This window comes from Borostomias antarcticus (genome assembly GCF_949987555.1).
Source record: "Borostomias antarcticus genome assembly, chromosome: 4".
NCBI lineage: Eukaryota > Metazoa > Chordata > Actinopteri > Stomiiformes > Stomiidae > Borostomias > Borostomias antarcticus.
In genome coordinates, this window is record NC_140237.1 from 32,276,220 (window position 1) to 32,299,159 (window position 22,940).

At 51.6% G+C, this 22,940-nt stretch overlaps 1 protein-coding gene across 1 annotated transcript; it reads right to left on the reverse strand.

Annotated features, from left to right (window-relative positions):
• Positions 1-1,246: 1,246 nt before the first annotated feature.
• On the reverse strand, positions 1,247-17,218 carry bnc1 (basonuclin zinc finger protein 1; the record flags this gene model as incomplete). Its single annotated transcript, XM_084437460.1, has 5 exons — positions 1,247-2,030; positions 2,220-4,309; positions 6,759-6,994; positions 7,437-7,539; positions 17,204-17,218. The coding sequence occupies 5 exons, from the start codon at positions 17,216-17,218 to the stop codon at positions 1,247-1,249; spliced, it is 3,228 nt and encodes a 1,075-aa protein (XP_084293586.1).
• Between the last annotated feature and the right edge of the window lie 5,722 nt (positions 17,219-22,940).

Genomic DNA, 22,940 nt, shown 5'->3' on the forward strand with positions numbered 1-22,940 from the left:
CACAGTACAATACAATATTTTCCAAACTTGGAGACAGCGACTGCTTAATTAAACACCTCTCACTGTTGCGTGGTGAGATTTCAATTAGGCTAAGGGAGCATCTGCCAGGGAGTTACGCCTTAAACCTACGGCAGTGCATCTTAAGGAGTCCATGCCACGAACAGGTTTCTTCTTTACAAAAACAACCGTGGAAGTATATAAATGTTCTTCACGTAGGAGCCCAAGTCTGAATACCGCTGCTCTGTCTCGCAGTGTCCGAGAGAAGGCTGTTTAATACTGCATACCACCTGAGGGCTTCTACCTCAGGGCTGAGAAATCTTTGGTCAACATTAGCATACGCAACAACCACACCAGCAAGGGCAGGGAGGAACAGAATACAGTTCACAACATCGAAACAATAACTTATCGATCAAGTTCACGACACTTAAAGGTTTTCTAACAGAGACTTTCAAAGACCACGGTCCAAAATGAACAAACGCCACACATCTAGAAATCCACCGCCACTTTTGATTGGAGGAATACGCTTAAACTCACAGGGAAAATGGACATCGAGTTGACGGTACGAGAACAGCAACATCTCACAGAACACAGCCGAGGGTTGAAATACTGGACACCTGAAGAGTCTACGAGACACAGACAGCTGATGGAGAAAGTGGAATGTAGTGGTTTCAACTGTAAGGCAAAGCAAACGAACTAGTCTACTGGATGTGTCCGTGTAATTAGTGCATAGAAATGAAAGAGTTCGGAGATATATTGAGGGGCGCAGCTGGAGGTGTTAAGATTAAGGATAGCCTACTTTTCAACTACGATGAACAAAAAAACACAGAATTATGCAGGACCGCTGCAGTTATGAGGAAATCGAGATCTGAAATGAGTGAGATTATGAGATAGGATTTGATCATTGCCTAACGTCAAGAATGTAATAACATTGTATTGAAAAAAATTCACGCTTCAATGGCCAATATTCAAGCACACTGAAGTAAGCAACATAAATCTCTGTGTGGAAATCATGACTGGAATGTGAATCCCAGAAGCTCGAGCGTGTTTGCGCTGATGAAGCCGATAGGATCTACAATAGCAAAAGCGGTACTTGATTCCACAATTTCAAATGTCCCCCTTTTCCCCCAAACAATAACAATAGTATAGATGAATTCAAAAAAGTGCTAACTGGCAAGTCTGTTTTCATGTCAAATGAAGAGAGACGGATACAATGGGGAAAGGGTCCAGGCGGGCTGAGGCGCGGGCCTTACTCCTGGTCCAGGGCAGAGCTCACAGTCAGGTTCCTGTGGAGGTTGGGGTTCTGGCTGTGCCGGTTCCGACTGCGGACCGAGGAGAACGTGGTGTCGCAGCCCGGGACCTTGCACTTGTGGAGGAGCCTCAGGTGGACGGTCTTGTAGTGGGCGCGGAACGTGCCCTTGTTGCTGTAGACTTTCTGGCAGACGTGGCAGGTGATCGGGGAGCCGCCGCCGGCCCCCTGCGTCCCACCCGCCCCCCCCTGCCCTCCCCCCACGTACCCCGGGGTCCTCTCCCCCCCCAGGCCGAACCCCTCCCCCCCTCGCCGGCCCAGGCCGATCCCCTCGCAGCTCTCGTCGCTGTCCTCCTCCATGGGCAGGGGGTCCTCCTCCAGCCCCTCCCCCTCCTCGCTGCCCCCTCCGTCGGAGTCCCAGGAGCTGCGGCCGCTCCCCCCGCCCCCCCCAATGCCGGCGCCGCGGGGTGGGGGAGCGGCGGACGTGGTGCTCAGGTCCAGCACGGCCGCCTCCTCCGCTCCACCTGCCTCCGCCAAGGGAGACGTTTCAGAGTTCTCCGGCATGTCGGCCATCTTGCTCATGGGGAAGACCAGGCCCATGCGGTTGTGGCCCCTGAAGATGACCGAGGTCTGACCGGCGGGGTCGCGCGGGTCCTGGCGCTGGTAGTCCGGCCCCAGGCCGTCCTGGTCCCTGAAGAGAGAGGAGGGGGGGTACAGTTGGTTGGGGGGGCCGTACGAGTCTTTGGTCAGCAGCTTGTGATGGAGATTGAGATTTGCACTGTGCCTGGAAGACACAAAATGGGGCAGGGTACAGCTTTTTAGAAAAATAAACTCAAATCTTTGTTGTGAATTAAGTCAGGTCGGTTTTAGGTGAGCTGGTTTGGAATCAGTCTCTTTCATAAAGGGACGATATAAATCGTCTCAGCTCATGTTGAAGGCAGTGTGTGTGTGTGTGTGTGTGTGTGTGTCTCACCTGTCCCTGCTCCTGCGCGAGGGGAATCCGGCGTTGCATCCGTCCACCGTGCACATGTGCATCTCCTTCAGGTGGACATTCCTGTAGTGCATCTTCACGCTGTAGGGGTTCTTGAAGGTCTTGCTGCAGATTTCGCAGTGGTGCAGCAGCAGGTCGTCTTGGTCCGGAACCGCGTCCCCGGGATCCAGCTGGGCCAGGCCCGGGTCCGAGTAGTCGTCCCGGCAGCCCCCCACCTCGGGCCCCGCCTTCTCCCTCTCCGCTGACGGGAACGCCGCCCCGTTGGTCGCCCTCTGGCCGCCGCCGTCCTCTTCGCCGTCTGAGTCTCGCTCGCACCCCTCCTCGCGCTCTGGTCGGAGGGGGCGCGGGCTCGCCGACGCCTCTTTCCTGGGCGGCGGGTTCTCCCGGCGTTTGTCCCGCGTCTTGCTGTCATACGGGGACGACGCCTCTCCGTGCCGAGGCTCCTCCCCTTCTTCTTCCTCCTCCTCCTCCTCCTCCCCATCCTTCTCCGGACACGCCTCTCGGTCGGAGCCGCGGTCTAGCCGCCGCTTTGCCGCCTCCCTCTCCCTCTCCCCACCCAGGTAGAGCTCTCTCTCGCGCCCGTACCCCCCCCCTCTGAGCTCCCTGCCCGGCGGGGGTCCGTCGTCCTCCGAGCTGCTCCCCTCTCCGGGACCCCCCTCTCTCTCCACCAGCTCCTTGTCGATCTTTATGGGCATGCTGGACTTCCGCGACTTCTTCTTGGGCACGGGCTCCGGGTCCAGCGCCGCCGAGGGCTTGAGGGGCACGGAGGAGGAGAGCAGGGGGAGGGAGGGGAGGGTCCCGGGGGTGTTGGCCAGCTCGGCGGGCGTCACCAGGCTGCGGTAGAAGGGCAGCACCGGCTGCACCGTCTTCAAATTGGGGAAGAGGATTCCTCCGTGACCCACGCCGGGGAAGGAACCGCCGCCGCCACCGCCGTGGAGCTTGGGCCCGCCGTCCACGTGGCTCACCACGTAGCTGGGCACGGAGCGGCGGGCGCTGTCCGCCGCCGGCGACGCCGGCACGGAGGCGGGGCCGTAGTCGGAGCGCCGCTCACCCTCAGAGCCCTCGTCGGCCGACAGGCTGCCGCGCAGGTCCTTGTCGCGGTTGTTGCGGTTCATGGGCATGTGCAGGCGCGGGTTGGGGTTGGCGCTGTGCCGGTTGCGGCTGCGCAGCGAGCTGAACACCATGTTGCAGCCCTCGATGGTGCACTTGTGCTTGATCTTCAGGTGCACGGCGTTGTAGTGGATCTTCAGCGTGCCCTTGTCATAGAAGGTCTTTTCGCAGGCGCTGCAGTAGACACGCCCCTTCTTCAGGCTCCCTCCTCCTCCGTTGCGGTCCAGGGAGCGCAGCTTGCTGTCCGGGGACATCTGCGTGAGCTCCGAGCTCATGGAGGGGGTGCAGGGTGTGGACGGTCCGTCCGAGTAGTTGTCGCTGGTGGGGAAGTCCTCCGCCTCCGTCTTGGTGGCGGCCGAGAGGCCGTCCAGGGGGTTGTCCCCGCCCCGGTCCAGGTCGGAGGCGAAGGAGGCGGAGCTGGAGCCCACCAGGCTGCTCTCGGTGGGGGGGTTGGGGTGGGGGAGGGTGAGATGGTGGTGGTGGTGGTGGTGGTCCCGCCCCTGGCCCGCCTCGTCTCGCCTCGGCGCTGGCTGCTCCGATTGGCCGTGCCCCGCCCCCCCCAGAGGCTGTCGCGGCACCCCCGGTGGCGAGCCCAGGAGGGGCGCCGATACCGAGCCCAGCAGCTGGAAGGGCAGCATGAACGCCATGCTGTTGATGAAGTTCTCGAAGTGGTGCACGTTGCCGGTGCTCAGCTTCTCCACCTTGGGCGTGGTGAGGGCGGCGGGCGCGGCGCCGGCGTTGGGGGGGGCGGGGCCTCGCGCGGCGCTGCGCTCGATGAAGGTGCGGATGTCGGAGCTGGTGCGCGTGCTGGGGACCAGGATGGCCTGGCCCTCCTTGTCCTGCAGGGCCATCAGCTCCACGATGGACTTGGTCTCCCCGAAACGCAGGAACTGTTGCAGCGTGGCGATCTCCTCCTCGAAGGTCATGATGGCCCAGCGGTCAAGCACCTTACCCGCAACATCCTGCACACACAGGACGAGAGAGAGAGAGAGGGAGAGGGAGAGAGGGAGAGAGAGAGAAGGGGAGGAGAGAAAAATCAAGATGGGGAAGCGAAGAGGTGAAAAAAAGGTGGAGAGATCGAGGAAAGAGAGGTTAGGAAATGTCATCATTAGCATTCTAACTCAGGGCTGCTGTTAGAGTTTGGTCCTGGGGGGGGGTTGGGGGGGGGGTGATGTTGAGTCCCCCGCAGCCCAAACTGACACACGTTCTAAATAAAGGAACGACGTGCAGCTTTAATAGAACCAGGCACCACAGAACCCTAGGAGCCCCTCTTTACACCAACACTGCTACTTTTCATCTCTGATGTAATCTCTCTCCACTTCAATTATTTCCCTTCACTCTATCAGCGTTGGCGCTCGCACACACACACACACACACACACACACACACACAGACAAGCACACACTCGCACACGCAGACACATGCGTACACACACTCCGGGGTGGGGGGATGGGGATGGGGCGTGGATCAGAGAGGTAGAATGAGGGGGCTTCACACTGATCAAGTGGGCCCTCTCCCTGTCCCAGCAGTAATCACATGTGAGTTCAGGCATCTTTGAAAGTCAGGAGCGGCCTCGTGCTGTAACCATGATTAATATTTCATCACACGGCGTTGGTTTGGGGCGCCTGTCGAGGATTCTGCCTCGACGTTCCCCCATTAGAGGAGCTAACATGAATTAAACGCAGCCCGGCCTGAATACTTGATGGTGTTCTAATCGAAGCGAGCCACCGCCTGGCCTGGCTGCCTGGATCCCTCTTCAGAAGAGCCCAGGAATGTGTGCTTACACACCTCAGCCATCGGGCTGGACAGCAGGGAGAGGACAGGGAGGAGGGAGGCTAGAGGACAGGGAGGAGGGAGGCTAGAGGACAGGGAGGAGGGAGGCTAGAGGGAGAGGACAGGGAGGAGGGAGGCTAGAGGGAGAGGACAGGGAGGAGGGAGGCTAGAGGACAGGGAGGAGGGAGGCTAGAGGACAGGGAGGAGGGAGGCTAGAGGCAGAGGACAGGGAGGAGGGAGGCTAGAGGGAGAGGACAGGGAGGAGGGAGGCTAGAGGACAGGGAGGAGGGAGGCTAGAGGAAGAGGACAGGGAGGAGGGAGGCTAGAGGGAGAGGACAGGGAGGAGGGAGGCTAGAGGACAGGGAGGAGGGAGGCTAGAGGCAGAGGACAGGGAGGAGGGAGGCTAGAGGACAGGGAGGAGGGAGGCTAGAGGACAGGGAGGAGGGAGGCTAGAGGGAGAGGACAGGGAGGAGGGAGGCTAGAGGGAGAGGACAGGGAGGAGGGAGGCTAGAGGGAGAGGACAGGGAGGAGGGAGGCTAGAGGCAGAGGACAGGGAGGAGGGAGGCTAGAGGGAGAGGACAGGGAGGAGGGAGGCTAGAGGCAGAGGACAGGGAGGAGGGAGGCTAGAGGCAGAGGACAGGGAGGAGGGAGAGGACAGGGAGGAGGGAGGCTAGAGGACAGGGAGGAGGGAGGCTAGAGGACAGGGAGGAGGGAGGCTAGAGGGAGAGGACAGGGAGGAGGGAGGCTAGAGGACAGGGAGGAGGGAGGCTAGAGGGAGAGGACAGAGAGGAGGGAGGCTAGAGGGAGAGGACAGGGAGGAGGGAGGCTAGAGGGAGAGGACAGGGAGGAGGGAGGCTAGAGGGAGAGGACAGGGAGGAGGGAGGCTAGAGGCAGAGGACAGGGAGGAGGGAGGCTAGAGGGAGAGGACAGGGAGGAGGGAGGCTAGAGGACATGGAGCAGGGTGGAGGCTAGCTGGGTGGCTGGCCAGTACACCAGCGTTCCTGGACACCCCCCCCTGGATTCGGTCTCTCTGCCTCTTCGCTTGTCTTTCCTCCCTCTCCTCATCCCTCCCTTCTGGCTCCTCTCTCTCTTTCCCCTCTGGTCTCCTCCCATGTCCTCACTCTCTTACACACACACACACACACACGCCTACACACACACACACTGACACACAATAACACACACACACACACTGACACACAAGAACATGCACGCGCACATATACACACACGCACACACAGACACACACAGACACACAAGGACAGACACATGCATGTGCACATATACACACACACACACACACACACTGACACAAGAACACACACGCACACACACACACACACTGACACACAAGAACACACACATGCACACACTGACACACAGGGGTGAAAATTAACTTTTTGGCTCACGGTGAGTCACCTGCCAAGGGGACTGTAGATGAAAAAAATCTACCGGCCAACTATATATTTTTTTCAGATAGCCTTCCCAAATCTAGTCGCCAATTGGAAATGTTACCTGCATTTGGCCGGTGGCAGGTGTTAATTTTCAGCCCTGCTGACACATAAGAACACACACACACACACATACCACCTGTACGACATAATAACACACACACAACACACACACCCACACACTGACCTGTAGCACATATCCTCGTATGTAGTCCTGCAGCGTCCAGTCGAGCGCGTTGAGGATCTGGATGACCTCCTCCTGCTTGAGCACGCTGAAGAGTCGGTCCAGCAGGATCTTCAGGCGGACGGGGATGGCCTGCGTCCCGTACAGCATCAGGCTGCAGATGTCAAACACCACGTTGGAGTGGACGATCTCCACCTGACTGCTCTGGTACATGTGGTGCACCTTCAGCTTACTGAGGGCTGGGGGGGAAACACACACACACAAAGATACACACATACACACACACATACACACACACAGACATACAAATACACGCACACACACACACACACAGACATACACACACATACACACACAGACATACACACACATACACACACACGCGCGCGCACACACACACACACAGACATACACACACACATACACACACATACACACACACACACAGGCATACACACACAGACATACACACACATACAGTACACACACACACGCACACACACACACGCATACACACGCACGTGCACACACATACACACACACACACACACACACACTTAATTGAATTTGATATTCCTTGGGGGTCAGTTTTTTAATATTATGACACTGGACATGTACATCCTGATAAGATATAATATCCATATAGAAAACAAAGGAGTGAGCGTGGCTGCTAGCGCTTACCATGTGCTACCCATCCATGCTTGCAATGCTCACACTGTCTTCTCTTCAGTTTCCCAGGTTTGAAACTATCACAGTTACAGTTGCCCAAGGTGCAGCAGATCGCCTAGCGGAGCAACACAAGGGGACACAACCGTTACATCTTTCATCACGATAATCACACCACCAACCCTGGAGCGGTAAAGGGGAGGGGGCCGATTAGCGATCATGGATGAGAGAGGGGACGAAGTGAGAAGATGTGCGCTAGAAACGACATCGGAGTGTCGGGACGCTTCCCGAGTGTTCCGGAACACACGCGTCGATCGGTTCCGTGGAACATTCTGAACATTCTGAGAGACGAAGGCTTCGTTAGGGATGCTCTCCATCCATCATCCGTCGCCCCCCTCTGCATGGCGCGCGCCGTCGTCCGAGGAGCGGCGCAGGCCGTGCGCGCTGTGAGAGAGGGTTGGAGGACAGGCTGTCTTTTGTACATGAATGAAAAGCCGGACTTTGTTCTTCTCACTTCCCCGAGAAAAATACTACCTGAGAAAGTGAGATAGAGAGAATGCCTGCGGTCATGTGCTCTCTGTTGCCGTGTAGCTCATCTCTGCCCTGGGAGACTTAGAGAGCAGGTGTGTGTGTGTGTGTGTGTGTGTGTGTGTGCATATTTGAGTAAGTTAGTGAGTAAGAAAGAGAATGAGCATGTTAAAGCTCAGGAAACTGGCCTATACTAGCACACACACACGCGCGCGCACACACACACGCACACACACACACACACACACACAATCACACACACTCACAGTAGCGCTGCAGGGCTTTTCAACACTCATCTACAGTAACAAAGGGGTCTCTGACACACCTGGACCACCATCTCAGCCAATCAGTGCCTGAGGCACACGCGCAAACACACACACACGCAAACACACACACACACACACAGGTCAGAGTAGCCTCTACATCGCCTCTCTGCCATAATAGGCCTTCTTATCTCTCACGACAAACACTCAGAGTCCAAGAGAGAGAGAGAGAGAGAAATAGAGAAGGAGTGGGTGGCAATGATTTGACAGAACAACAATGTTGCCGGATCACAACAGTCGAGGAAGAGTCTCGGGACGCCACGCCACACAGAGTGGCCGGCTGCTTCCACGCAACCTGAGCGGCCTTCCGAACAGTATTTACCGTCGACATACCGTTACATGCAACTACCAACCAGTGTAAAGCCGTCGAACTGGTGATCAAAGGCAGGGTTGTTAGCGCTACATGCTAACCCACAGAGCTGCGCTACGCTGCCTGACTCCCCTGCCATCTATAATGTATGATCAGAGGGCTTTAGCATACATGAGCAGAATGTTTAGTGGCGTGCGGAGAGAGAAAGACCCTGTGTCTAACACTCTCTTCAGGGAGGAGGAGGAGGAGCCTCCCTCTCATTTAGTCAATTACTTAGATCAACGCTTGAGGTGCCGGTCGGCTGTTGTGCAGGGCGTTGGGAGGTGACAATTTTTGGGGAAGGGTTAGGGCTTCTTCTCTCCTCTCTTCCACTCTCTCTCCCCCCTCCAGACGGGCACCTGATGTGGCCCAACTTCTGGTCGTCTACCGGCAGCGTAATCCCATCGTTACAGGGCACGGAACCAACACGGCCCAATTAGGCTAATCCCATCCCGTCACACACACCCACACAGCGATTCCTCTCCTGTTCCATCTAATATACATCTCAATCAGGTCCTCTGGACAGGCAGTAGGTTTACACACACACACACACACACACACACACGCGCACGGCCAGAGAATTCCTATGCGCTCCCTGTCGTTTGTCTTAATTAGCTATTCATCACATGAGACCCAGTGAAGAGAACAGTGTCGTGCTGACGGCGCACCGCTGGGTGTGACAGGCCTGTGACTCCGGCGACCGCGGACGACCGAGCGCGCTCTCTGATCAACGAAATAATTAGGCAAATTAAAAAAGGCACGGGAGTTAGCATGCGTCAATGCGGCCGAAGTCTAATTGTGTGAAATGATACATCGTCTCTCCTGTTGGATTTCCCTGGCATTAATGTGATGTGATCAAAGTCCCCTTCTCAAAAGAAATGCATCTTCACTTTCAGTAGATATGAATGCTGACTTTAATATAACCCCGAGTTGTTTTTTTTAATTCATTGTTTTTAATTATTCCAAAGTGAATCTAGAATCTTCTCTGCCACACTCTTTCTCTCTCTGTTTCCACCGTAACGCCGATGCCCAGAGAGACAGGGGGAGGTCTCTCTCTGCTCTCTCCGCTCGTCTGTGGTGTGTTTTCACGCTGCTGTTCATGTGGTCACTCAGCTGCTGGATGGGCTACTCAGAGCTCTCCATAGAAATGAGAGGCAGATGTCAGAGAGGTATCCCTCTCTCTCTCTCTTTCCTTCTCTCTCTCTCTCTCTTGAGTCTCTCTTTCTTTGGTATTGTTGTCTTTCTCTGTCTTGGTGGCTACGCATCTTCCCTGTCTCTCTCTCTCTCTCTCGTAGAGGAATCTTTGGCCCATCCGTGTTTCAGGTCTCTCTCTCTCTCTCTCTCTCTCTCTCTCTCTCTCTCTCTGTCTTGCACCTATTTAAGCAAACGAAATAGACATTATTCAAGATATTTCCGTTTCTTCTACTACTGTTGTGATCTGACTCCAGTCCTGTGCGTTCTCTACTGTCCCCCATGCTCTAACAGTGATGTACCCCCCCCCACCATTCTCTAACAGTGCTGTACCCCCCCCACCATGCTCTAACAGTGCTGTACCCCCCCCCCCCCATGCTCTAACAGTGCTGTACCCCCCCCCCCCATGCTCTAACAGTGCTGTACCCCCCCCCCCCATGCTCTAACAGTGCTGTACCCCCCCCCCATGCTCTAACAGTGCTGTACCCCCCCCCCCATGCTCTAACAGTGCTGTACCCCCCCCCCCCATGCTCTAACAGTGCTGTACCCCCCCCCCCCATGCTCTAACAGTGCTGTACCCCCCCCCCCCCATGCTCTAACAGTGCTGTACCCCCCCCCCCCCATGCTCTAACAGTGCTGTACCCCCCCCCCCATGCTCTAACAGTGCTGTACCCCCCCCCCCATGCCCTAACAGTGCTGTACCCCCCCCCCCCCATGCTCTAACAGTGCTGTACCCCCCCCCCCATGCTCTAAAAATGCTGTACCCCCCCCCCCATGCTCTAACAGTGCTGTACCCCCCCCCCCCATGCTCTAACAGTGCTGTACCCCCCCCCCCCATGCTCTAACAGTGCTGTACCCCCCCCCCCATGCTCTAACAGTGCTGTACCCCCCCCCCCCCATGCTCTAACAGTGCTGTACCCCCCCCCCCATGCTCTAACAGTGCTGTACCCCCCCCCCCCCATGCTCTAACAGTGCTGTACCCCCCCCCCCCCCCATGCTCTAACAGTGCTGTACCCCCCCCCCCCCCATGCTCTAACAGTGCTGTACCCCCCCCCCCCCCATGCTCTAACAGTGCTGTACCCCCCCCCCCCCCCCCCCCCACATGCTCTAACAGTGCTGTACCCCCCCCCCCCCCATGCTCTAACAGTGCTGTACCCCCCCCCCCCCCCATGCTCTAACAGTGCTGTACCCCCCCCCCCCCCATGCTCTAACAGTGCTGTACCCCCCCCCCATGCTCTAACAGTGCTGTACCCCCCCCCCCCCACATGCTCTAACAGTGCTGTACCCCCCCCCCACATGCTCTAACAGTGCTGTACCCCCCCCCCCATGCTCTAACCCCCCGCTTGCCCCCCTCCCGAATGGCCATTTGTTCCAATTAAACGCTGCTTAGCTGAGAGTTACAGGGCCAGAAGAGTGTGTTGAGTTAGTCAGCGGAGAGGCAGGGTGAGGCAGGGTGAGGCTGGGGAGAGGCTGGGTGAGGCAGGGTGAGGCTGGGGAGAGGCAGGGTGAGGCTGGGGAGAGGCAGGGTGAGGCTGGGGTGAGGCTGGGTGAGGCAGGGTGAGGCAGGGTGAGGCAGGGTGAGGCAGGGTGAGGAAGGCCCGGTCGCGGGGAGGAGGTGTGGAGAGGATGGGAGAGGTAGAGAGGAGAAGGGGGAGAGAGGGAGAGGTGGGAGGGGGGGGGGGGTACATTAGGGAGAAGTAGAGGAGAGGTAGGGAGAGGTAGAGAGGAGAAGGGGGAAGGAGGGAGAGGTAGAGAGGAGAAGGGGGAGGGAGGGAGTGAGAGGTGGGAGGGGGGGGTACATTAGGGAGAAGTAGAGGAGAGGTAGGGAGAGGTAGAGAGGAGAAGGGGGAGGGAGGGAGAGGTAGAGAGGAGAAGGGGGAGGGAGGGAGGGAGAGGTGGGAGGGGGGGGGTACATTAGGGAGAAGTAGAGGAGAGGTAGGGAGAGGTAGAGAGGAGAAGGGGGAGGGAGGGAGAGGTGGGAGGGGGGGGGGGGGTACATTAGGGAGAAGTAGAGGAGAGGTAGAGAGAGGTAGAGAGGAGAAGGGGGAGGGAGGGAGAGGTGGGGGGGGGGGGTACATTAGGGAGAAGTAGAGGAGAGGTAGGGAGAGGTAGGGAGAGGTGGGGGAGGCAAAGAAGGCTGAAAGCAACAGCAGCGTACCATGACGCCCCGAACCTAAGTGATAACATGCGTCTGGAGGAGTGTGTGTGTGTGTGTGTGTCACATAACTTTCCACACAGAGGGGAGGAAACGCATGAACAGAAACACAGACCACAATGTATCACAGCGTGGACTGCCATGGATCTCTGTATTGTGCCTCAGTACATAACAACCACGATCTGTCCTTACTGTACATCTAAGCAACTGTTTGTCATATTTATAAACGGATGTCTGTGCAATTTATTAGAAATAGTGTAAAACAAATTTTCAGTATCCTGTAAAAGTCTGAATTGCCCACAGAACGTGAGAGGGCTTATCAAGTGAAATTCATGACTAAACAGCTTGTTTGGGGACCCAGGTGTGGAAGAGCGTGTTAAATTGTCCAGTATGCCGGTTATGTGGTGTCTGGTGGCTGGAACACTGTCTCCAGCCATCGTTGGGTCACAGCCATAACATCCTTCACCGAAAAATTACAATTGTCCTCTCTGGCTCTTAAAATAAATCCCCCCATATGGCCATAATATCCATGCTGGTTCATAGACTCAACAGCAGTGTGGGCTGAGCAGGACACAGGGCAGAGCAGCTGCTGGAGGAGGAGGATGTACCGGCCTTGTGGAAATAATGCAGTGTAAAGCTAATCAATTAGGACAGGCTACAACACAACGGGAAAAGCCTCGGTGCCAAACAGCGCCAAGGCGGTAATTGAATAATAAAGTCGTGTACCAGTCTCTGTCTGTAGATACTGTACTCACTGGAGAAAGAGTGAGAACTGTCATCCGTTAATCAGTTAATAAGGTTATTATTTGTCTGGGAAATGGAAGGATGTCCTACGGATAGGAAGTATCAATTGGCAGGAGTTCCAAATCTCCTCATACAAATTTCCTCTTCTCAGTTTGAGTGAAAGCATATTTTAAAATAATTATGATGATTTTAGGTAAGTGCTACCACTTTACAGTTTCATATCATAGCTGGTCAACTCTACAAATGAACTTTTTGTTTTTGAAACTAATTTTACAGTAACAGTTATTTTCAAAAATAACGTTTTATATCTGTTACCAAATGTACAATTTAAAGTCTACATACTTCACAATAACAAGTGATTTATATATCTGTAAATAATAATATAATAGGTATATAATAATAATAATAATAATAATAATAATAATAATAATAATAATAATTGGTAGATAATGGAAATAAATATCCATAAGCACACAGCTTACTGTTCAAAAGGAAATAAAACCAATATTTCAGAGCATATCCAGATCTTTGAAGGTAGGATGAAAAATCCTTGGATACAATTTATAATGGTTAAAATCATAATGGATAAAACCAAAACATCCTAAATGCTGCTGACAGCTATGAGCTAGGTACAGAGTTACTGTACAATGAACCCTGCTGTAAAAAGTGCAACTCTCAATAAAAAAAAGCCAAACAAAATAATTTCCCCTGAAATTGTTATCTACTGTAGAATAAACATGCATCTATTCCAGTGAAATTCCTAGTCTGGCCAAGATGAAGATGCAGAGCAGACCCAGTGGTACCAGGAACGCTACCCTCCTCCACAATTCCTCCTAATAAAGTGCATACTCCTGCCATGACGTGACACAGAGGTGCACGCAAAACACCCCAAACCAGCCACCCCAAACAGAGGCCAAAACCTGTCACTTTTGTCCAGCGGAAAAGCCACTTCCGGCCGTAAAGTATAAGTGTGTGTACAGTGCTTTATGCATGTGTGTGTGTGTTTTTGTGTGTGTGTGTGTGTCATACAAGCGAAGAGAGCCGCATGAATAAATCATCCTACTGAAACATTTTGATAGGTCGTAAAAAATACTAATTGACACAGCTAAGTGTGAGCTGAACGACTTAAACAGGTGCGATATGGAGCTCTGGCACCATGTAGGCAGCGAGATCCTGTTTGACTACCAGATGTATAAACTGTGAGGGTACAGCTAAAGTCTACCAGATTTGAAACTCCCTCCCCAACACCCTGGGAGAGGAGTGGAAGTCATTCAGATCTGTGACAACCCTTGGGTGAAAAACCAGAGAAGCATCTTTCTTGCCAAGATATACTACTTTTTATACAACCCCTTCCTTTATACAATTCCCTATTTTAAAGAAAAGTGCTCCTACATTTACTTGAATGTCAGTCGCCTAATAAGTTGAATAGTAAAAAAAAAAGAGGGTTTGAACCCGGCATTGAAATAGAGCAGAAACAAAGCCAGGGAAGCCTGACTTGAGCATGTAGTGACAGGCTGTCTTTGAGCCTATTAGGAGTCAATACAGCCCGAAGACGGCGTGAAAAACTAATTATTCCACACAATTCAACAGTCAATCACAGGGCGCGCGCACACACACACACACACGCACACGCACACACGCACGCGCGCACGCTCCCGGTTTAAACACGAAACCTACGCAAAGTAAAATGTCTTTACCTGAATCTCCATGAGATGAGGGTTCGTCTCGACTACATAAAACACGAATCACAGAGGACGTCAGGAGAGAGGGGGGGAAAAAAGAAAAAGGAAAAAGAAAAAGAAAGCAAGCCCGAACTTTTATTGGCTTCCAGCTGTATGAGGCTGCCTGTGAGCGGAGCGAGAGGGAGTGTGGGGCAGCTGGGGGAGAGAGAGAGAGAGAGAGAGAGAGAGAGAGAGAGAGGGAGGGAGGGAGGGAGGGAGCGTGAATGAGAGGAACATGTTAGTACACTGCGTCTGAGAGTTTGGCTCCCAGCTACACTCTGATTAATATCAGATCTCCCTCTCTCTCTCTCGCCTGCCTCTCGACAATCTTGTCACATCTGGCTGACAAATCCTCGCGAGCCTCTCGGTGGCAGAGAGGCGGCGGCACAGGGCCGGGGTTCGGGGGCTGGGGGGAGGCCGGGGTTTGGGGGCTGGGGGGAGGACGGGGTTCGGGGGCCGGGGGGGGGGGGGAGGGGCGGGTCGCGCTCTGGGACTGGCTGGAGGGGGTCGCTGGAGCAGAAGCACCTCACTGACGGACCATCATGAAACTAATGAGGCTGACGGGGATAGTGGGGCTGCCGTCACACACACACACGCACACACACACACACGCACACGCACACACACACACACACACACACACGCGCGCACGCAAGAGACACAAACAGAGGAGACAGATAGACACGGGAGACACAGAACCAGCCGCCCAGCTCAGAGGACCCAGCCCTGCTCTGTTCTGCCCCAGGGGCCTGCAGCAGAGAGAGACTCACCCAGAGAGACGCACCGGGAGAGGTGGAGGAACGGAGAGAGAGATACGAAAAGACGAATGGATGTGAAGACAAAGAGCCATAAAGAGATAGAGAGAGATAGAGAGGGAGAAATTGAGGGTAGATGTTCAGATGTCACAAGAAGGAGATAGAAAGAGGGAAATAAAGAGTGGAAGTGAAAGAGAGATAGAGAGAGAGAGAGAGAGAGAGAGAGGGAGAGAGAGAGATAGAGAGAGGGAGAGAGAGAGAAAGAGAGAGAGAGTCCCATCATTAGCCCACAGCGTTTTTCCCTGTTCAGGAGGGGAGAGTAACAGGAACTCTGGGTAATGCATACGCACAAACACACACACAAACATACGCACACAAACACACACCGATTCACATTTCCACCAAACTGCATATCGTAGGTATCATTCTACAATCCCAGTCATTATCAATGAAAATCAACTCTGTCTCAACAACGATGATCAATAGAATAGAATAGAATAGAATTGCCCCTAACTACAGAAGCCCAGTTTCCTGAGTGTTTTGAAATATGCAGCAAAGTTGCCGTCATATTGGCGGTTTGTGGGCATCACTTTAGAAACATTTTTATACATTTTAAATTAGTAAACTAAATCAAACACTTTGATTCAGGATTTTCTTCTATAGAATGTGCAATCATGCTTCATGCTTTATTTCCAATAGTCCATGTATGAATATGATAAATAATTCATCAAAGTAACATGAAAACTATCTGTAACAGCATTATTTATTCTAGTCGGCTACACCATGTCCAGCACTAAACGGCATGGACAACTTCTCGGTTATTTCTCGACGCATCCAAAATGGTGGCAGCCAGTTAGGCTTCTCCAAACCTTTGGCGTTTCAAACTGTCTTTCAGTCTTGTACATTGCAAAGTCACTATTGCTCTGCTGTTTGTCAGTCATCTCTAAGTCATGTGTCTCGGTCCTTTGTTCATCTGAAATACTACAGAAAGTCTAAAATTATGATTTGAACTCAATGGGCGAATGGAGAGAATGTTTTAGATATGACTATCTTGTGACTTCTAAAACTCTTGCAACACACGGCAATCTAGCGTAAGGAGAGTAACCACAAGAGCTTCCCTCTGTCAGCTTAAGACTGTTCACTGCCCCCCCCCCCCCCCCCAACACACACGCGCACACACACACACACACACACACACACACACACACACACACACAAACAAGTCAGCTGTGAATGAGATGCAGTTGTGGTGCGTTGAACCCTGTCAGACACACAGACGAGTATTTGCTGCTGCTTACACCACCACACACAGACAGCTGGGCTAATTGTTACATTATGGCTGCAACAAAACATTAGCCGTGCTCTTAAATTACATTCCAATAGGCAGCGGGCAGCGGCCAGAGAGAGAGGGGCTAACGCAAGCATGCCTTAGCGGTCTCGCACACACGGGGGAACACAACACGCGCGTACACACACACACACACACACACACAGAAGGAAAGAAACATCATGACAAGACCACTGCCACTCTACCTTCATTCTCCGGAATAGAAAAGAGAAAATGTAAACACGACATTCCCAGTGCGCTGTGAGCAGCAGGGGGAGGGAGGGCCCGGTCCAGTGATATCACTGTCTGTCTGACCGCTGTGAAGTTGTTGCTTTTGTTTAAAGGGAGTTGCCTCTGGACGCAAAGTCTCTGAGGCATGTAAGGACAGCCTTCTCCACAGTAACTCAGCAGCCTGCAAGCATGGACAGAGCTGTGGCAGGACGCGTTCTTAAACCAGTTCGCCAGAAGAACACTGCTGCAAGACGCTCGAAGTTGATAAACGCAACTAAGGGGTAATGACGCTATGAGTAGACAGTGAGGGGTGACTACATGTCTTCACGCCGGTAGAGACAAAGACAGACACTGAACATGAGAGAGATACCGTGAGAGATACCGTGAGAGTGTTCCAAAGAGATAAAACCAAGCGGACGGTGAAAAAGAGAGAAATTAAACATGGAAGTGTTGCTTACCTCAGCCATTGTCATTAGTCGTATGTTTCCAGGGTAACCACGTAGTTCGCCATTCCCTGTGGCTCCTACAGAAGAACTGCCTCCAACTCTCCCTCCCTCACTCGTACCAGCTAACGCAAGAGAGCCATCACACGCCGACACTCTTCACACACACACGGTCACACACGCACACTGTCACACACACACACACACACTCACTCTTCGTCGTACGCACATAAAACAACAGTCACACTGGGTTTACTCTCTCTCTCTCTCTCTTTCTCACACACACACACACACACTCAAACACACACACACCTATTTTTGCTCCCTCTTCCTTATGTTGCTGACTGTGGACTGGCTCTAAACTACTCAAGATGTGCGCTCTGTGTGTGAGTGTGTGTGTGTGAGTGTGTGTGTTGAAACTGGGCACAGGGGATTGGAATGAGATCCTCCCACTCTCCCACTCGGCATTCTCACCTCAGGAGCTGCCTGCTCCCTCCCCAGCCAGCACACACACACGCACGCTCACACACACACACACACGCACACACACACACACTCCCACCCCCATAGAGTCACAGGGCAGTCCCCTCACAGCTGGCTGGAAGAGGGCATGACACTCATCTTTCACAGAGATTTGATCAAAAGGAATCACAAAGGCTAGAGGCACTCCTAATGCAGTCAGGAGAGACTCTACCTCTCTCTCCTCTCCCTCTCTCTCTCTCCTCTCTCTCTCTCTCTCTCTCTCTCTCTCTCCTTCTCCCTCAGCCTGAGTAATGCAGTCAGGAGAGACTCTACCTCTTTCTCCTCTCTCTCTCCTCTCTCTCTCACTCTCTCTCCTTCTCTCTCAGCCTGAGTAATGCAGTCAGGAGAGACTACCTCTTTCTCCTCTCTTTCTCCTCTCTCTCTCACTCTCTCTCCTTCTCTCTCAGCCTGAGTAATGCTTTAAATCAATGCTGCCCCTCTCAGAGCACAGAGCTCAGCCCAGCACTGTGTGTGTGTGTGTGTGTGTTAACACAGTTCTGTGAACAGCCTCCATAACAAGTTGTGCCTTGTGCCGTCAGGAATGTGTCGGTGTCTATGTTAAGTATTTCTTCAGGAGCGGGGACTTCACATATAAGCCTGTGTGTGCGTGTGTGTGTGTCTATGTGCGTGTGTATGTGTTGTAAAAAATAAAATAAAAAAGGGAAAGGATTGAAACAGTGAAACAATATCTAACTAGAAAGGGTGCTCAGAGAGCACAGGGCTCCGCCCATTAATGCATTTTGTTGGTTTAACCGAGTTGAAATGGTTAAACTCACTTCTCAGTATAAATATAGCATACTTGCACCATTGAAGAGTAAGCTTTTTGGTGGTGTAACTGATAGTGGTTTTTATTAGAGGTGGTGATATATGAACACAACTGAACATACTTGTGTACTTGTTAAATTTTTTCAATCAGCCATTACAGACAATAACAGAAGACATAATTTCTGTATATAGTTTTGTAACTTAAGTCCAGTGTCCATTCCTCTGGGGGATAAAAAGGACGGGCACTAGCCCAGTGTCCATGTCTCTGGGAGGGGTAGAGGGGCACTAGCCCAGTGTCCATGTCTCTGGGAGGGGTAGAGGGGCACTAGCCCAGTGTCCATGTCTCTGGGAGGGGTAGAGGGGCACTAGCCCAGTGTCCATGTCTCTGGGAGGGGTAGAGGGGCACTAGCTCAGTGTCTATGTCTCTGGGAGGGGTAGAGGGGCACTAGCACAGTGTCCATGTCTCTGGGAGGGGTAGAGGGGCACTAGCCCAGTGTCCATGTCTCTGGGAGGGGTAGAGGGGCACTAGCCCAGTGTCTATGTCTCTGGGAGGGGTAGAGGGGCACTAGCCCAGTGTCCATGTCTCTGGGAGGGGTAGAGGGTCACTAGCACAGTGTCCATGTCTCTGGGAGGGGTAGAGGGTCACTAGCACAGTGTCCATGTCTCTGGGAGGGGTAGAGGGTCACTAGCTCAGTGTCTATGTCTCTGGGAGGGGTAGAGGGTCACTAGCTCAGTGTCTATGTCTCTGGGAGGGGTAGAGGGGCACTAGTTCAGTGTCCACGTCTCTTGGATGGATTCTAAGTTGGCTTATGCTACATCCCTCCTTAGAGTTTCGTGAAAATCGTTCTGGTAGTTTTTGTATAATCCTGCTATGTGACGGATAATACCGTTTTTTTCGTTTGCTTCAACACTCAAATAAAAAAAAAACATAGTTAGTGAAACCTGACACTCAAGGGGCAAAACCTCAGCCCAGATGTGCAGGTAGCTTATGATTTATATGTAGGCTAATACAACAGGATCCAAAGAAAATTTAGCTTTTCCTAATACAGTGTTTATCTGATTTGTTTTTCATGAATCAGATATAATTTTGTTTTACATGCATAGAAACATAAGACAATATTGGGCGTAAACGGCAAAAAAAAAAAATTGATATCAAAAGCTAAACCTGGGTTGATGCATTGCTAGACTGATACATTACCACTCGGCCACCGGCAGTATCGTAAACCCAGCAGCAGACATAAAGGGAAGGAAGCCGGTCCAAGTATGGCAAATGTTGATTTCTTTTAATTCGGGTATCCGTCCAGTGATTCTGATCCGCACCAAAATGTAATGTGTTCTAACTTGGCCCACGCTACACCCCTCCACCAAGTTTCATGAAATTCGCTCTGGTAGTTTTTGTATAATCCTGCTATGTAACGAACGAACGAACAAACGAATGAACGAACGAACGAACGAAACAACACACACGATTGAAAATATATCCTCTGCCAGCGGTCGCTGGGCGGAGCCAATAAATCATATACAGGAGCAGTAACCTGAGAAATGATTGAATGAATTAAATACTGTAAATATAATACAAATTGGATATTGGAATAACGTTTGTTAACTTTATAAAGTTAAACCTCCTGAAAGCATGGGAGGTTCTGTAAAATAACAGCACGTTATGCATATGTGTTGCATTTTAACAGCCATCAAACTTTAATACATGCACTTTTTACTGTTTAACGTCAATGTTTCAAGTGTCATGTTCACCTAAAAATGTCCATACGCTAGAAAAAGAATAGCCTGGAGTCGGGGTTTGAATGTGTTTGTGAAATCAGAACGGTTTTGTTGCCTCTTATTTTTAAGGCCATCTCATCACACTTGAAACACAAGAGGATGAGCAGCTAATAGCCAGGCCCATCGCTCCCGGCTGCTACGATTATGGGCCCGCTCATCAGGGCGAGAGGTCACCACTCCCTGTTTCTACTGTCTGAAGAAGTGAACACTAACAGTCCCCCTCTCTCTCTCTCACTATCTCTCTCTCGCACTCTCTCTCTTTCTCCCTCTTTCTCTCTCTCTCTCTACAGTGTATCTCTCTCTCTCTCTTTCTCTCTCTCTGTCTCCTCCTCTCTCCCGCCACCTCATCTGTTGTTTGCTCTCATTTTATCTTCAATCTTTCTCTGTCTTACTACAGTATTGGTCGCCCCCCCACGCCCACCCCCGCCCTGCGTCGCAGTCTGGCTGAGAGAAAGCTCTCCACTGCTCTCCTGCTCATGAGCTTAGCCATTAGCGCCGGCTGCTAATCCACAAATTACACGGCAAGTCGAAACAGGTAGACGTGTCTGGCCCACCTGTGTCAGCTCAAGAGAGGGAGGGCGAGGAAGCCGGGAGGGGACGCACGCCGCTGAGTGATCTGCCCACGCTAGACACACAGTGGGGCAGGGGGCCCTCATACGCCCACAGACTTCCACAGACTTCCAGGGCCGTCACGCCAACTAGCTAACATGTAGCTAACAGTCCTTGAAGTTGGACAGTAAAACCGCATTACTTTTCGCCTGGACATCAAAGCGTCCTATTTTTTGCTAAAAGCCCGAATGTTACAAGTGTCTGCGTGGATAGGAGACATGGGTGTGTGAGTGTTTTCCCCGGCTCGGCAGATACGCTGGCGAGCGTCGGTTTATTCCGTACCTGGGGGATGAATAGCAAACAGCCCAGTCAGACCTGGGGTGGATTAGGCCTCTGCCGCTTGTCAGATTGTGGTTCCTGGGCTGAATCCTTTGCTGTAGCTGTACTCGGGCCCCGGGGGCGAAGCGCGGCGCAGGCTTCTGCTCCAACCGCGCTAAACGCACACTCCATGTGCAGCAGAACAGGTCACGCCAGGTGCTTAGCTACCGCTATAAAGGGTTTCCATTGGGTTTGCTTTCGAAATAATATTCATAATAATGTTAAACATGTATGTCTGAAGAGCAGTGGCTCGAATGACATCACCAGAATAAATGTATGAGAAAGGAGCTAAAGTGTACGGATCTTATATTATTCTGATAATAATGCTAAACGACAATATTCTAACAACACATTCTTTAAAATAGCGTAAAAAGTGTCCACATTGAATGCTCCAATTTTGTATTGTCATTTGTCAAAACTTAACTTAACTTAACATTGTAACAGTATATTTATCTGTATATCAATGTATATACATTTGTGTAGTGGTTCATCGACACTCAATTAAATTGTAATTTCAAATCACTTCATTTTTGATAAAATGATCTAATAGATCAAAAGCTCTCTACTCCTCCATGTGTAAAGATCATCCCTCTACTCCTCTATGTGTAAAGATCATCTCTACTCCTCCATGTGTAAAGATCATCCCTCTACTCCTCTATGTGTAAAGATCATCTCTACTCCTCCATGTGTAAAGATCATCTCTCTACTCCTCCATGTGTAAAGATCATCTCTACTCCTCCATGTGTAAAGATCATCTCTACTCCTCCATGTGTAAATATCATCTCTCTACTCCTCCATGTGTAAAGATCATCTCTCTACTCCTCCATGTGTAAAGATCATCTCTCTACTCCTCCATGTGTAAAGATCATCTCTCTACTCCTCCATGTGTAAAGACCATCTCTACTCCTCCATGTGTAAAGATCATCTCTACTCCTCCATGTGTAAAGATCAGCTCTCTACTCCTCCATGTGTAAAGATAATCTCTCCTCCTCCATGTGTAAAGATCAGCTCTCTACTCCTCCATGTGTAAAGATCAGCCCTCTACTCCTCTATGTGTAAAGATCATCTCTACTCCTCCATGTGTAAAGATCATCTCTCTACTCCTCCATGTGTAAAGATCAGCCCTCTACTCCTCCATGTGTAAAGATCAGCCCTCTACTCCTCCATGTGTAAAGATAATCTCTACTCCTCCATGTGTAAAGATCATCTCTCTACTCCTCCATGTGTAAAGATCAGCCCTCTACTCCTCTATGTGTAAAGATCATCTCTACTCCTCCATGTGTAAAGATCATCCCTCTACTCCTCCATGTGTAAAGATAATATCTACTCCATGTGTAAAGATCATCTCTACTCCTCTATGTGTAAAGATCATCTCTACTCCTCCATGTGTAAAGATCATCTCTCTACTCCTCCATGTGTAAAGATCATCTCTACTCCTCCATGTGTAAAGATCATCTCTACTCCTCCATGTGTAAAGATCAGCTCTCTACTCCTCCATGTGTAAAGATCATCTCTACTCCTCCATGTGTAAAGATCATCTCTACTCCTCCATGTGTAAAGACCCTCTCTACTCCTCCATGTGTAAAGATCATCTCTCTACTCCTCCATGTGTAAATATCATCTCTACTCCTCCATGTGTAAAGATCATCTCTACTCCTCCATGTGTAAAGATCATCTCTACTCCTCCATGTGTAAAGATCAGCTCTCTACTCCTCCATGTGTAAAGATCATCTCTACTCCTCCATGTGTAAAGATCATC